The sequence below is a fragment of the Bos javanicus genome, chromosome 19 (genome assembly GCF_032452875.1).
Source record: "Bos javanicus breed banteng chromosome 19, ARS-OSU_banteng_1.0, whole genome shotgun sequence".
NCBI classification, from domain to species: domain Eukaryota; kingdom Metazoa; phylum Chordata; class Mammalia; order Artiodactyla; family Bovidae; genus Bos; species Bos javanicus.
In genome coordinates, this window is record NC_083886.1 from 48,330,778 (window position 1) to 48,346,784 (window position 16,007).

Genomic DNA, 16,007 nt, shown 5'->3' on the forward strand with positions numbered 1-16,007 from the left:
CAGGTGAGACCATGCACGTGCTGAGTGCCAGGTGGGACGCAGCCTCTGGGCAGTGTGACCACCGAAGGCCTTCCGGCGCTGCCCCTGCCCCACAGACCAACCCGCAGGTCCTTCTGTCCAGCTTCTGGATTGTCAGGATGGGGGTGTGTATAAAGGGTGCTCCAGGGAAGGACTTGGTAACTGAGGTGAATCTTGTATCTGTGAGAGGAGAAAAGAACCTATCAGGGTATTTCCTGCTCTGATACAGGAGTGGAGCGGATCAGGTGGTCAGTCCCTAATGACTGAGAGGCCAAGTCCCTAATCAGATTGGGAACCTGTTACGATGTGGTGTCCTCACGGGTGACTGAAGGAGCAAAGGTAAAATCTTGCCCTGCTGCCACTGAAGAAATGCGGGAGCTAAAACACCTCCATCTGGGTGGCTCAAACAGTGACCAAGCAAGTCTGTCCCCTGCCCACACACACAGTATCTATTTTGGTTTCCAAATATTTTGTTAGAACAGGAAAGCAAAAAACATTCTTGACAAACAGAGGAGCGTGGTACGTCAGGCAAAGGTGATGAAGGCAAGAATTTTGAGAAGACTAGTGACCAACTGCTTTCTCTAATCAAATCAGTGCGGTTCAGTTATTTTTAAACAAGCATCATCAGAGTGTCTTCTGCATGCCAGACACTACGCTAATCTTTCTCTTTTAAACTAGCGTTTTTTCATATCTTTTCTCTATTATGCATTGCATTAAAATCAGAGCTATTTACTTATTTAGTTCTTTTCCTTTTTGGGGGGGCCTCAATGAGCCGCTTGTGGGATCTTATTTACCTGATCAGGGATCAAACCTGGGCCTTCAGTGAAAATGCAGCGTCCTAACCACTGTGCCACCCGGGAATTCCCCACACTAATCTTTCTGAACCTTGGTTACCTCATCCCATCCTCACGTCAACGCTGAGGGGCAGGTCATGTGAGCAGCCCCATTTTATGGGGTGAGGGAGGGGCTCAGGCAGGACACTTGGCTGACCCTCACTAGCACGCATGGAGATCCGAGTTTTGAACCCAGAGCTTGTGACTCTGCATCTTGTATTCTTTTGACAGCATCACGTTTACTCTGTAAGTAAAAACTAAATCTGGACAGAGCACAGGGAGACCGGGAAAAGACAGTACCCAGAGACTGTGGATGGCTTCACACTGAGATAGCATTTATTCAGGCACTGGTTCTTGGAGCTGATGGAACCACATTCCCACTGATTCATTGATAAGGGCTACTGGGCCACTGTGTAAATAGCCATTGTCGCAACAGGCCATGTGCCGGGCCAGCTGTATCAAAACCCTGTTTCTTTGTTGCCTAAACTATTGTTTCAGGGGAAATTTGCCTCAAAAGAATAATTTCATTTTGCATTTACAAATGGCACTTTTTTTTTTTTCTTCAAATTTCAGAAGACTTTCGAGTGTTAACTGACTTAATCCTTAGAGCAACACTGGGAGAAGAACAGGTGTTAGTTCCCAGTCTGATAAAGGAGGAAGTTGAAGTAATTTTCCAAAAGTCTTATGCTAATGAACACTACATAAGAGTTTTTAAATGTGAGGCCTCACCAGGATACCTGCAAAACCAGAGAACACCACTTGGGAGACTCCATGATGATGGACGAAATCAACTACCAATGTCCTCTGAAGCTGCTGCTGCTGCTGCTAAGTCGCTTCAGTCCTGTCCGACTCTGTGCGACCCCATAGACAGCAGCCCACCAGGCTCCGCCATCCCTGGGATTCTCCAGGCGAGAACACTGGAGTGGGTTGCCATTGCCTTCTCCGTACAAAGCTGCAGGGTTGGCTAAAAATGGGTGATCCAAATTTCTAAGGAAATGTAAGCCTAAATATAAATTGTAAGCCTATATATAAACTGTCATTGCAGGAGAGGTGAGTCCAAGAGAAAGAAGTCAAGAAAGCAGGGTTTTGATGTAATTTCATGAGAGGGGACAGACCTAGCATCCTGTCCTTTTAGAAGACACACTATTTCAAGGAATTGAGAACAGCAGCTGTCTTCAGCTGGCATCCAGGGTTGTGTACTGTGCTCAGCGTTTTGATGACTTTCTTTGGGAACTGGGTTAACTCTGGGGCCGGGGGACCTGAAGACCTGAGAACCAGATTCTGGGTGATGAGAGTTTGGTAAGAGTCTTGCCTAAGTGACTAACCAACTGCCCAAGTCTACACTTCCAGAGTAGGTGGAAACTAACAGCCAGGTAGGAAAGTTGTGGAATACAACAAATATGGGTAAGAAGCAGGGAACCAGAACAAGGTGACAGGGATTTAAGTGTTAGCTGAAACAAACTCAAGGAGCAGGTGGAACCTGGAGTTGGACGGGGGCGGGCAGAATCGAGCGCCCTGGGCCAGCCATATGCCGCAGAGCAGGGGGCAGAGGGCACAGGTCCTGGAGGCAGACCAGCTTTCAGAGAATTCTCTCACCTCCTCTCCACTTCCTCCTCCTCCTGTATGTGGTGGGGCTCCCTCAAGGTGGAAAGGATTAAAAGTGATCATGAGCATGCTCGCATTCCAGTGCCTGCCCCATAAACGCTCAATAAGTGCTTTTTGCTATAATCCCTGCCCTTTGGGATCAAGCATTAAACACAGGCTCAAGACACTGAATCTCACTGCAGCATAAAAGCGCCTGTTTTACTGAAACCTTGGTGAGATTGTGGCCTATGTGCGTGCCGGCTCAGCAGCAGGCATCTTCTCACCCTGTCACAAAAGGCCCGTAAGGCCCAGAGAGACGCTGCAGCTCCGCCTGACAAGTGGTCCTGCTGCCAACACGCCAGTTCTGGCCCGGGGCCATTTTCACTCACTGTTCTCTCTGCCTGGAAGGCTCTTCCCCAAGACGGTGACAAGGTTTGCGACTTCATTTCGTTTAGGCCCCTGCTCAGACGTCAGATGATCAGAGAACAGCCGTCCCTGACCTCCCTCCCTCTGTGACATAGCATCTCCGCCACCACTAGAGTCCAGCTCTTGGTCCTTATCCCTGCTCCCTATTTCTCCTGCCACTCCGTGCCTCTGACGTATGATTTTGCATTATTGTCCATTTCTCTCAGTGGCATGCACCTAAGGGTGAGGATTTAGTTTTGGGCTTTAAAAAAAATTTTTTTTTTCTTCCAGTTTTATTGAGATATAGTTGACATACAGCACTACAGGCTTAAGATATACAGCATGATGACTTAGGTACATCACTGAAGTGACCATCATAGTAAGTTTAGTGAACAGCCATCATCTCATATAAACAGAAAATGAAAGAAATAGAAAAAAAAAAAAGTTGTTTTCCTTGTGATGAGATAGTCTTTCTTTTCAAACTGTCCTCACTTCTTTCTACTGAAAAACCTAGCCTGGAGGTTTTTCTCACTCTATCATGGAAAGGCAGTTACTGGCCAGCTGCGTATCACTATCACACAGACGCAGAAGATAACGCACAGTCCATGCAGTGTAACGTGCCCACACCTGCTAGGTGTCTGCTGGAAAGTGCACCAGGTGGATGGAGGGGAAGGGCAAAGGCCTTGAGGTGGGAGCAGGCTGGTGAGGCTGGAGTGGAAGTGCTGGGGATAAGGGTGTAAGAGAGGATGATTCCAGCGTTTTTGAAGTAATGAAAGAATGGAATTGACATTTGCTAATTTGGGTTAAATGGGCTTCCCTGGTAGCTCAGTGGTGAAGAACCTGCCTGCAGTGTAGGAGACAGGGATCTGATCTCGGAGTCAGGAAGATCCCCTGGAGAAGGAAATGGCAACCCACTACAGTATTCTTGCCTGGGAAATCCCATGGACAGAAGAGACTGGCAGGTTACATATTCTATGGCATCACAAAGAGCTGGACACGACTTGTCGACTAAACAATAGCATGAGTTAGGTAGGGAAAGAGGCAGGTTTTGCCTGTAAGTTTTATGATGATTTCAGGTTGGAAGCACCTGGCCAGGGATCCAGCAGTAACCCAGGTGCTTTATATATATTATCTCCACGGTGCAGATAAGGAAATCGGGATCCAAAAGTCAGGTGTCCTTGGGTCTCAGAAGACCTTTTACATACTTCTCATGTATGCAGAAGTGTTGAGATTTGAATCCAAGCTGCTTTTCCAAGGGTTTGTCACTGAAGAAGGAGCTGAGAGAGGATGTGCCTGAAGGTGGAAAAGCCAATACTGTTTTGGATAAGGTAAGCTCAGACCCCCTTTCCAAATACTGGAACACCAGGACACAGAGGTTCCTTCTGTAGCTGGACTGGTACGCTTAGGGCTAATAAGAGGAAGCACTCACAAGAGCGTTCGGCTGCAATCCCTTTGGTCTCAGCCAGGTGGGTAGCAAATCCATTTCCCTGTTTGTTCGGCTGTCACGTGATGCCAAAACAACGGAGTGAAATGTGGAAGATTCGATTGGGGTTATTATCCTGGGTTACACTACAGTTTTTTCCATATTTTAAAAGATTTGCTCACTGTACATACAAAGTCTTCACAAAGGCATTTCCTACTAATATAACCGACATGCCTTTGAGAGCCTTGACCTCCCCAGTGTGGTCTGCAGACCAGCAGCAGCAGCGTCACCTGAGGGCTAATAGAAAAGCAGACTCTTAGGTCCTGTCCCAGACACACTAGAGCAAGATGCCCAAGGGATTCATGAAGTGAAAGTGTTGGTCACTCAGTCGTGTTCAACTCTTTGCAACCCAGTGGACTGTAGCCCACCAGGCTCCTCTGTCCATGGACTGGAGTGGGTAGCCATTCCCTTCTGCAGGGGATCTTCCCAACCCAGGGATTAAACCCAGGTCTCCTGCACTGCAGGCAGATTCTTTACTGCCTGAGCCATCAGGGAAGCCCAGAGGGATACATCTGCTCTCTGAGAAGCCCTGGCCTAGAGCAGGAGTTGACAAACTTTTTCTGTAAAGGACCGGATAGTAAATGTTTTAGGCTTTGCCTGCCTGTCACTACTACTCAGTTCTGCCATTTTGCAAATTCAGCCACAGACAGTATGTAAAGAAATTAGTGTGGCTGTGGGGTTTTTTTTTGTTTTTTTTTTCAGTTTTACTTCTTGATGTAGACCATTTTTAAGGTCTTCATTGAATTTGTTACAATATTGCTTCTGTTTTATGTTTTAGTTTTTTGGTGGGATGTTAGTTCCCCGACCAGCTATTAAGCCTGTACCCCCTACATTGAAAAGCAAAGTCCTAACTATTGGAGGGCCAGGGAAGTCCCAGTGTGGCTGTGTTCTAAATGAAACTTTATTTATGGACACCAAATTAGATTTTATATCATTTTCAAGTCGTGAAATACTATTCTTCTTTTGATTTTCTTTCAATCATTAAAAAGAAATGGACAAAGGTCCATATAGTCAAAGTGATGGTTTTTCCAGTAGTCATGTACAAACGTGAGGCTTGGACCATAAAGAAGGTAAGTGTTGAAGAATTGATGCTTTCGAACTGTGGTCCTGGAGAAGACTGAGAGTCCCTTGGACTGCAAGGAAATCAAACCAGTCAATTCTAAAGGAAGTCAGCCCTGAATATTCATTGGAAGGACTGATGCTGAAGCTCCAGAACTTTGACCACCTGATGCAAAGAGCCAACTCACTGGAAAAGACCCTGATGCTGGGAAAGATTGAGGAGAAGAGGGTGACAGAGGATGATGATTGGATGGCATCACCATCACCGACTCAATGGACATGAATTTGAGCAAACTCTGGGAGACAGTGAAGGACAAGGAAGCCTGGCGTGCTGCAGACTTAGCCACTGAACAACAATTAAAAAAGAAAACTCAACCCTCCCCCCACCAAAAAAAAAACAAAACCCCAAACAAACCCCACTTCATTCTTGTCATTCAGAGGCCATAAAAAACCACACACATCTTTTGATGCACCTTTCTGGGCTGACTATGCCCAAGTCTCCTGCCAGTAGCTGAGTGATCCCTTTCTTTCTTCTCTGTGGGCTCAGGGCTGAGGTCCCCTTTCCCTCCCAACCTGTCGGTGCGTCTGAAGGTTGCTTACTTAAGCCTGATATGAAAGGTCAATGGAAGGAAGATTGACAAAATATATTTTGCTAATGTCCACAGATGCAGGGTGTTTGCTGTTGTGTCCTATCTTGAGGCTTTCTGAGAAAAACCAAAATGGAGGATTCAGTAGCTCAGCAGAGGGGGCTTGTTACACTTAAGGGGCTCGGTACACTTAAGTGGGCATTCATTCTTGTTGCAGTCGCTGGGAAGGAGGAACACACAATGCAGAGAAGGCAAGTATTAAAAAGTAACATTTGGGGAGGGAGTTGAAGGAGGAAATTAGAGAAGGGAGGTGCTCTCTAGGAGAATAAGAACATTGTTCCAGCATCACTGGGGTGTGGGGAAGACAGCATGACTTGATAAATAAACTGTGTCAAGGAGACTTGCCCAGGAAGAGCTTCTGAAGCAAGTTGGGCAGGAGGAGGGTATGAAAACCAGAGATAGGGAGAGACTGGCAGAGAGTCCTGTGAAGGCTGAGACCTGAGACGTGAATTTCTTTCATCCATTGAGCACTTGCCTGGCCGCCAGATGCTTTTCCATTTTGTTAGAAATGGGGAGTCTGGAGGAAATAGCACTGACCAAATGTCTACTGTATGTCGGGCGCAGTTAGAAGGCAATTCCCATCACTATTTCAACTTTATTTTTTAAAAAATGTTTTCCTTATTTATTTATTTGGCTGCACTGGGTCTCAGTTGTGGCATCTGAACCCTTAGTTGTGGCATGTGGGATCTAGTTCCCTGACCCGGGATCGAACCTGGGCCCCCTGCATTGGTGGTACAGAGTCTCAGCCACTGGACCACCAGGCTAGTCCCACTATTTCAACCTTCCCTAGAGCCACCCATGGGATTAGGTGTGCAGGCCAGTTTTCAGATGAAGCTGAGAGGTGAAGAGATGGGGTTTGAGCCTAGTTCTGTGCGACCACCACCACCCTGACGTTCTACATGGCCCTGCCCACCAGAATTTCTGGTGGAAATACCGCCTTCACAAAATCTCTTATTTCTTCACACCATTAGAAACCCTCAAGGGCAGGGGAAGAAGAACATAAACAGACCAGGTGACTTTTATATTTTTGTCTACTGGGCCCTCCCCTCCCCCCAACAAAAGTAGTGCTTTCTTTAATGAGACATTTTTCCTGTTATCAAGTCCTTTTTCTGTTATGAAGAAGATAGCCCCATGAGCGACTCAGCACATTGGCAGCCTGATTTCTGAAGTTAAACTGTGTGCTGCCAAGACAATCTAATGACAAATGTAGACATCCTTGGTAGAAACATGAGGTTTGAGGACCATTTATTTGGAGATTATTCTGTCAGGCATATACATCATCTCATTTTGTCCTCCAACAGCCCTGTGAGGTGTTTTTTTTTTTAATTTTCTCTCCCTTCTGTGGAGTTGATTCAATTAGAACCAAATAGTTGTATTTTTCAATAATTGTGTGCAGGCTCTGCTGCTGCTAAGTCACTTCAGTCGTGTCCGACTCTGTGCGACCCCATAGATGGCAAGCAGCCCACCAGTCTCCCCCGTCCCTGGGATTCTCCAGGCAAGAACCCCGGAGTGGGTTGCCATTTCCTTCTCTAATGCATGAAAGTGAAAAGTGAAAGTGAAGTCGCTCAGTTGTGCCCGACTCTTGGCCACCCAATGGACTGCAGCCCACCAGGCTCCTCCGTCCATGGGATTTTCCAGGCAAGAGTACTGGAGTGGGGTGTCATTGCCTTCTACGTGTGCAGGCTCAGCTGTGTCCAACTCTTTGTAAAGACTACATGGACTATGACCCGTCAAGCTCTCCTGGCCATGGAATTTTCCAGGCAAGAATACTGGAGTTTCCATTTCATCCTCCAGGGCTTGTGAAGTTTTAACACCATTTGATGGGTAAAGAAACTGAAGCTTAGAGAAGTTAAATATCTTGCCTAAGGCAGCACAGCTGCTAAGAGGCAGGGCCAAGATGAAAACCAGGGCCCTGGACCAAGAGTTTGTCCTCTTAGCCATCATATTGCAGGCTCCTTTTAGAAAAGGTGCACGTGAGGGTCCCCTGCTTGGTAAAACATGCCATAGTCTTTTTGCTGAGAATGGTGGATATTATGAAGCATTTAAGAAGACTGTGGACATGCATTACTTGTGGTACAGGTGAAAGGGCAAAGAAGGGCTAAACTAGTTTTCTCCAGTGTCTTTCTCAAAGTATCTCCCATGAGTATCAGAAACCATCAACCCACCAAAAAAATACCAGGGTGGTGGTTCAAAAAATCAAATTAGAAACCAGTGCATACCCCAATCCCCCTCCTGAAGATTGTCTTGTGCATATTATACATTTTAGGTTCTAAGAAGTACTGAAATAAAGTATTCCACTTAACTTTAACCTAGAGTCCTGAGGACCAATGTACATCCACTCCCTTTAAAGCATTTAACCTGTCGAAACCTGCAGAGCACAGCTTGGGGAACGCCAGCTCCCTTGTCCCTTCTGTGACTGTGAACATGGACCTGGAGGACTTGTCATATGCTACCCTGAAGGCAGGATCAATGGGAACATCTAGATGAATCCATGTTTGAGCCTTCTGATAGCAATTGGGCTTTTGCATGGGGAGTGTCACCATTTGCCAGCCTTTGACAAGCTGCTCAAAGTTGCTCTGTGAGCCAACACACTTTAAACAAGTGGGTTCATGAACCCAAGGTTAAATTATATCGTGAGAACCATTGCTGCTAAGTCACTTCAGTCGTGTCTGACTCTGTGCGGCCCCATAGACGGCAGCCCATCAGGCTCCCCCATCCCTGGGATTCTGCAGGCAAGAACACCGGAGTGGGTTGCCATTTCCTTCTCCAATGCAGGAAATTGAAAAAACAAAGTGAAGTCGCTCAGTCGTGTCCGACTCCTAGCGACCCCATGGACTGCAGCCCACCAGACCCCTCCGTCCATGGGATTTGCCAGGCAAGAGTACTGGAGTGGGTTGCCATTGCCTTCTCCTGAGAACCATTGGACAACAACAAAATCGTCCATCTATTGCTTCTTGTTTCTGACTGTTAGTATTTGATATTTTCACTCATATGCTTATGTGTGTTAGTTGTTCAGTCGTGTCCAACTCTTTGTTGGGACTGTAGCCGGCCAGGCTCCTCTGTCCATGGAATTTTCCAGGCAAGGATACTGGAGTGGGTTGCATTTCCTTCTCCAGGGGATCTTCCCGACCCAGGGATCGAACCCAGGTCTCCTGCATTGCAGGCAGATGTTTTACCATCTGAGCTACTAGGGAAGCCTAGTAGTTTATATGCTTATAAACAGAAGCAATTAAGAGGGTATCAGAGGATGAGATGGCTGGATGGCATCACTGATGCAATGGACATGAATGGGGGGAAACTTGATGGAGATGGTGAGTGACAGAGAGGCTTGGCATGCTGTAGCCCATGGGGTCGCAGAGTTGGACAGGACTGGGTGACTGAACAACAAACAGAAGTACACCATTTTTGTGGTAAGCAAATCCATGAAATTCCTATGAGCAATTCCTCTCGGGATGAGTGTTAGATGTGGAGTGGGCTATGAACAGACCCTATGATAGTGTCAGTTTTCGGACATGCAGGGAAAAACACACTAGGCAAAGTGAAACAAAATCTCATCTTTTCCTGAATTTCAATGACTAGTTTTATTTTTATTTTTTCATAGTTACCTCAAAAAATGGAATCATAGCCCTTTAGACCTGGAAAAGACTCTGGGAATCCTCTGGTCCAAACTCCTTCACAGATGAGGTTGGCGAAACTTGACAGGTTAGGTAACGGCCCGAGCAGTTTGTCTGTGGAGGAGCTGGCCGGAGCTCAGCTCCAGCTCTGTCCAGTGTTCTTTCTCTTAAACTCTTCTGAGATGTTCCAGTGTCATTTTAAGGAGTTACTGTTTTGATCATTCACTGTAAGGACAGAACTTGTCTCATGTGCTTTGCTTTTTTGAGTTGTAGAGGAAGATACTCTTGGTTCTCCTGCTCCCTTGATAGTCCTTTACCTTGCCCTTTTTCCTGCCCTCTGCCTGGAACTTGCTCCCCCCCCTCCCCTTCAAACACTGTTATCTATCGAAATATGTGTGTGCAAGGCCCAACCTGGCTGGGATTTGAAGCAAGGTGACTCTTGGCGGAATGGATTTTTTTCTACAGTGCTTGAATGTGCCCAAGGGTTGGGAAGGCTGAACAACGAACAATAACTAAACTGCCATCCTTAGCCCGTTCAGCAGGTCTGTGTTCCATGAATACAGGAAGAATTAAGAGTAAGGAAGAAAGAAATGCAGAAACATCACCTGAATACTTGCCTACCCCCTGGAAAAGTTCAAGGCTCTTGCTCATTTTATGAATTTTCCCCAAGCCACTGGTTCTCATACATCTTCAGACATCTGATCAAGGAAGCATCAGAGGAAAATAAAAAGTTGGGTATCTGCGTAGAAGTCAGTGTCCCGGCTCAGATGTCGGTGGAGAATGTGATTTTTTCTCTGGTGCTGGGCGATCAGAATGGGAGCCTTCTGTGTAGGAAGCCGCCTAGCTGAAAGAGCTATTGCACCCTGGCCTATTTCCCATTCCTCGGTAGAGAGGGGCAGGCCTGTTTTCCCCATTCTAGCACTTATTCTTAGAGCCCCCTAAATACCCAGGAGAGCCTTGTTTTTAATCAAAGGTTGAAATGGAACCTCCCCCAGGGCGCACCGATAGAGTCCCTTTGGGGCAGCGCCCCCCCAACCTCCCGCCTTCCGAAGGGCAGCGCTGTGGTGGGGGTGGGGGCTCAGCCTTGATCCCAGAGCACCACTTGACCCTAAAAACGCCCTGCCAACCAGGTACGTGGAGGTGAAGCTCTGTCCGCTTTCCACAGCGCAAACGTGGATTTGGGGAGCCGAGAAGGTGAGTTTGGAGCCTGGCGGGGCGTGGGAGCTAGCCAACACGGGGGGACACAGCCAACTCACTAACTGGGCGTCTCCGGGGAAGTTCGGGCGGGGTTCGTCGGCTCACGGCTTTCTTCCTTTAAAATCCATCCTGGGCAGATCAACCCCACTTCTCACCCAAACTCGTGGAGATCAGGGATTAGGCGGCCGCAGGGTTCGGCGAGGCGGATCCGGGAAGCGCCCGGCCCAGGCAGCGAGGCCCCTCCAGCGTTGGTCCGCGACCCAGGGCGCCGGCCCAACCGCTCTGCTGGGGCCGGTCCCGCGGGGCGGGGGCCGATTTTACGAAGACGGCTGCGGGGTCTCCGGGACTCCGGCCCAGCCGGGTCAGACCTCCCCTCGCGTCGCGGTGCGTCCGTCGGCGCCGCCCGTCAGCCCGCCCTCAGCCGCCCGGCGAGGCGGCGGCCTCCTTCGCCTGCGCGGGGTCCCCTGGTTAACCCCTGCCCGGCAGGCCGGCCGCTGATTGGAGGAGGCGGGGCGCCGGGGCAGCGGGGACCCCCCCACCTTCCTCGTCCCCTCCCCCTCCTCCCCCACTGTCGGCACTTCCCCCACCCCCCCCAGGACCCCCCCCTGCCTCCCAACCGTGCAAATCTCGCGAGGAAACACGCGGTTTCACTAGTGTGTTTACACCGATCACTACTAATCCGGACCGAACCGATCCGGATTAAGGGGCCGGAGGCGGGTCCTGGGCTCCAGCGGTTCCGACCCCCCCGCCTTCCGTGCCGCACCCGAGTGGCCCCTAGCCGAGCGGGCCCCCACCTCCCGGCCGAGCCTGGGCCCTTCTGCGCCTCCCTTGGCCTTTGTCCGGCGCCAGGAGACCGGTCCCGCGCCCCCCGCGGCCGCCCGGGCCCGGGCCCGCGTCAGGCGCCTGGCTCTGTACGCGAGCCCGGGGATCTGCGGCCTCCGAGGCCCCCCTCCCCCGCCCGCCCTCTCGTGGAGCCCGGCGCCGGCGGCGGCTGCCCGGGCGGGGGGTTGCGGCGCTCAGGAGAGGCCCCGGCTCCGCCCCGGGCCTGCCCAAGGGGAGAGCAGAGCGGTCCGCAGCCGGGTCGGGTCGGGGCCCCTCCCGGGAGGAGCGTGGAGCGGCGGCGGCGGCGACAGCGGCGGCAGGTGAGAGGCTGAGCCCCGGGCGGGGGAGGGCGCCGGGCCTGAGGTATTAACCGTCCGGGCGACCCCCTCGGTTGAGGAGGCTGCGGCCCGGGCCCACCCGAGGGCCGGCGCCGGGCCGCAGCTCCCGGGCGCTGAGGCGGGAGGGGCTTCCCGAGGACTGCGGGTCGCCGAGGGGCCGGGTCGAAGATGGGAGAGGCCCAGGCGGCCCCGGCCTGGGAGTGGGTCTTGCGGCCGGCGGGGAGAGGGGGGCACCCGGGCAGCTGGAGGCCCCGGCAGCCTCCCTGGCGCCCCCGAGAGCTGGCCCGCCCTCCCTCCGTGACAGGTGGGCCTGGAGTTGGGGAAAGTTTGGAGCCGGCGGGAGACGAGGGGCGCCGGGACCAGGCCCCATCGGTCCTGCTTTCCGGCTGTGGGCTACAGGGAGGATCCTAGTCCAAGGCCCCGCTGGAATGAGACTGAGTGGATCTTTCCTTAACATGAGTTGACATTAAATGGAATAACCGCTGGGGCGTCATTTTCCGGGCCAGGCCTGGGGATGGAGGTTTAGGAAACGTGCCGAGAGACCCTGGGGCTTGAAGGGAGGCTGCAACCTCTGCCATTCCGGCCTCGATTAGGGCAGGGCGAGACTCGAGGAAGGCCACTTAGGGAAACATTCTCTCAATCTCTCTTTTTTCTTTTTCTCTTTTCTTTTCTAAGATACCTTTCTACCCTTCTGAGAATTTCCTAATTCCCTCTCTAACCTGCACTTGTCTGTGTGGGTGAAACTTTAATTTGCCACCCTTTCATTCCTCTTTGCCCCAGGCTCTCAATCCAGGAAGGGAAATGAAACTGGAGGCTTTGTAGGGGTTGTTACTGAAAATTGTGGAGTTGTTAGATTGCAGAGGGGCATGTTTAATTCATATTTTCAGTGAACTTTTAAATCATGCCAATCATTCCAGTAGCTATTTAGTAATATGTGCAAAGGGGTTGTAGGTAATGGTATATGTACCTTTTCTACTTTTAATATTTGGGCGGTTTCCAGTGCGTTCTGCAAGAGTTGATTTCTTGCAAACGATGGAGGTATTTGCTGAGAGTAGCCTGTGCATTAATTGGTCGTGGAAGGAGTTTAAAAATGGTGTCCTCTTGCCCCTCCCTGCTTGGAAGGAGTGCTAAAAGCAGATGTCTAGAGCAACCTACTGCTCCAGGGAGTGGCAGAGAAAGATTTTGTAAAGGGGTGGTTATGGAGCCATACTAATTTCCTGAATGGATGCAGGTTGATGGTTTTACCATGGGTTCTCTATTAAAATGAAGTAATTAATTCCTTTTTTCATGCTCCTCAGAGAAAGGAGGCATAATATAATAGCGTTATTTTAAGTTATTAGTAGCTTCTGATTCATGCTGTATTATTTTGAAGTTATTATTAATGATACATATTTTTAGTTTAAGAACCAGTTCCTGTGTGTTTGGGAAGGAAGTATCCTTAAGTACTTACCTAAATTCAAAGGTTGATAGAAGAAATTTTCTTTTTTTGTAAGCTAGGCTTTGCTCAGCTTTTACAGAGATTATATGAAAGATTTGAGGGGGTTTTTTGCTGTTAAAGTCAAATTAGAACTAGTTAAGAATAAGTGACCCTCAGAAGAAGACTTTTGAGCCACTTTGTAACTTTAAATGTATTACTGTTTGATATAGTGCCTTGTGGTTTATTACTTGTATGCCCTATTTATTTGAGGTTTACCTGTATGTGAATATTCTGCGAAATAGTTAGTATGCATTTTGTTGTATCCAAGAATTGGTTCTTCATGTTTTAGCTTTTAGGGTCTCACAACCTACTTTTTCTTTTTCAGTAGAAATGATGGAAGAATTGCATAGCCTGGACCCCCGACGGCAGGAATTATTAGAGGCCAGGTTTACTGGAGTTGGTGTTAGTAAGGTGAGTAAAATGATGATAATGAACACTGCTCATGGCCAACTTTAAACACATTTAAAAACAAAGAGCAAACTGGATGGATCATACAGATACATTGAAGGGGAGAAGATCTGGCTCACAGTTCCAGTGAACTTTTAAATCCTATCAGTTGTTACACTCATTTAACAGTACTCTTGAAGGTACTCTGTATGGAAATATATACTTCTTTTTACCCTCTAATGTGGGAGAGGTTTCCCATGGGTCTATTGCAAGGATACTAACAGGATGTGTCTCGATTCTATGCCACATTTTGTCAAAACTCCTCAGTCACTCAGACAAAAACTGCTAATGAAAAGGTATTGGCATAGCTTCATCACGCTGGGCTTTTTGTATGGTTACGTGTAGAGTTTTGAAAAACATGCCTCTGCTATGTCACCTCTCCAAATCTGCAGTTCAGCAGATTCCTCATGATTGTACCCCAGACTCCTTTTCCTTTCCTCCTATTTTCCCTTCTTGTTCACTGTTTTTGTTCCAGTAGCATAAGATCAGGCCCCATTCATGGGCAGTGTTATGGCTTCCTGTGCATCTTTATGAAACTGCTGCCTCACCCCTCTGCTGTGATAGGAGAGCTTTAGAACAAAATATAAAACCTATTTATGATTTTAGTACAATATGTAAGATATATTTGTGATGTTTTATTTAAAATCTTCACCAATCCAAGATGTTGTTTACTTGGACCTGAGACTAGAGAATTTTTGATCTTTGACTTCTTCCTGTACTTTCCAAGAAATATTATTTCTCATGGCAACTTGGATCTTAGTCTCATGCTTTGGTCAGTTGCTTCTTAAAGGAGAAGGTGTTTGTCAAAGTTTAGTTAGAAAAACTGCTTTGATGAGTGTCGTAATTTTGGTGGGCTGGAATAACTTGATAGTCTTTGTTCATTCAATAGACATTGAATATCTGCTGCCTCCTAGGCATTGTGCAGGATGTTAGGGAGGACACCTCAATACAGTGCTTCCAAGCCCTTACTGTAGAGGGGAGTGTGGTATAGATAGAGGATAACTGGGATGGGAGCTGTGTTAGATCTGTGGTAAGGCACTATAGAAACACAGGATATGTTACACATTTTAAAATTCTTGGTTTCTTGGCCTCTCTAATTAAGTAACTGACTTTTGTGGCACTTTAGAGCAGCTGTGCTCCTGGCTGTTGTTACATGTTTAGTTACATGTCTAAATTCTCTGATCTAGGTGAAGTAGCTTCAACTGTACTTGAGTAGTATATTTGAGTGTTAAATTGATCTCTGATTCAGTTGATTGCCTAATAATGACTTTTACTGGTAATTCAGTAAAAATCTTGTATCCAAATCTGTCTGTTCAAATGCTCACCCACTGTGTAAGAGTAAGTTTGTATTCAAATTGTATACACTTTAAACTAATTGGGCTTTGTTAGAATGCTTTTCTTTCCTTCTGGTTTTAGGTTCCTGGTAGCTGTATCCAAGCATACTTTCCATGGGGTAGAGCATAAGTTATGGGAATGAGTAACATTGTGAATTCTGCTGCCCAGGCCCAGCTAAAATCATGTAACTGAGATGTAAAAAACTTAATCTGTTTAATAGGAGTTCTGCTTTAATATATAGAAAGAAGTTCATTTTTATCCAGATGTTTTTGTATCATTAATTGTGTTATTTTGAAGTTTCCAGTCATGATAAGTATATTGATTACAATAAATCTGTTATTCTTGGACCACTAGGAGAGTTTTTACCCATAGCAAAGAAACTTGGGGGGGAAAAAGGCAAGTAATTATCCTCTAGTTTTGTGTAGTTAGGAAGAGAAAAAAGAAAATCTCCATTTTGTAGAACTTCTTAAGCATGCAAGCCGTTGTTTCTCTCAGACCGCTTATTTGAAATAGGAGCGGGCGGGGGCCCTGGTCCTGGGAAGAAAGGTGCTTTTGGATAGACGCTTCCTTCAAGCCTGGAACTCCTCATTATGGGTCATCATTTCTCAGTGAGGATGTCGCTGTGTTGATGACAGCTTTCAGTTTTGCAGAGATCATGAGTGCTTTCAGCCCTTGTAAGTGGGAGAGCAGAGTGGCTTTCCTGTGACAGTGCCATCTAGTGGGGCTGGTGCAGCCGCGTGGCTGTCTC

General features: G+C 48.0%; 1 protein-coding gene across 8 annotated transcripts in view; it reads left to right on the plus strand.

The window, feature by feature from the left end:
• The first annotated feature begins 11,899 nt into the window (after positions 1-11,899).
• The window catches only part of TLK2 (tousled like kinase 2), a 124,325-nt gene continuing 120,217 nt past the window's right edge, over positions 11,900-16,007 (plus strand). For 2 of the 8 annotated variants that reach the window (XM_061392272.1, XM_061392271.1), the window contains exons 1-2: positions 12,056-12,304; positions 13,803-13,888. In XM_061392272.1, coding sequence (XP_061248256.1) covers positions 12,169-12,304; positions 13,803-13,888 — 222 coding nt within the window. In that variant the 5' untranslated portion in view covers positions 12,056-12,168. Of the gene's footprint in view, positions 11,983-12,055; positions 12,305-13,802; positions 13,889-16,007 lie in introns of those variants that run through there. The other 6 variants (XM_061392266.1, XM_061392267.1, XM_061392269.1 and 3 more) reach the window with 5 other exon arrangements.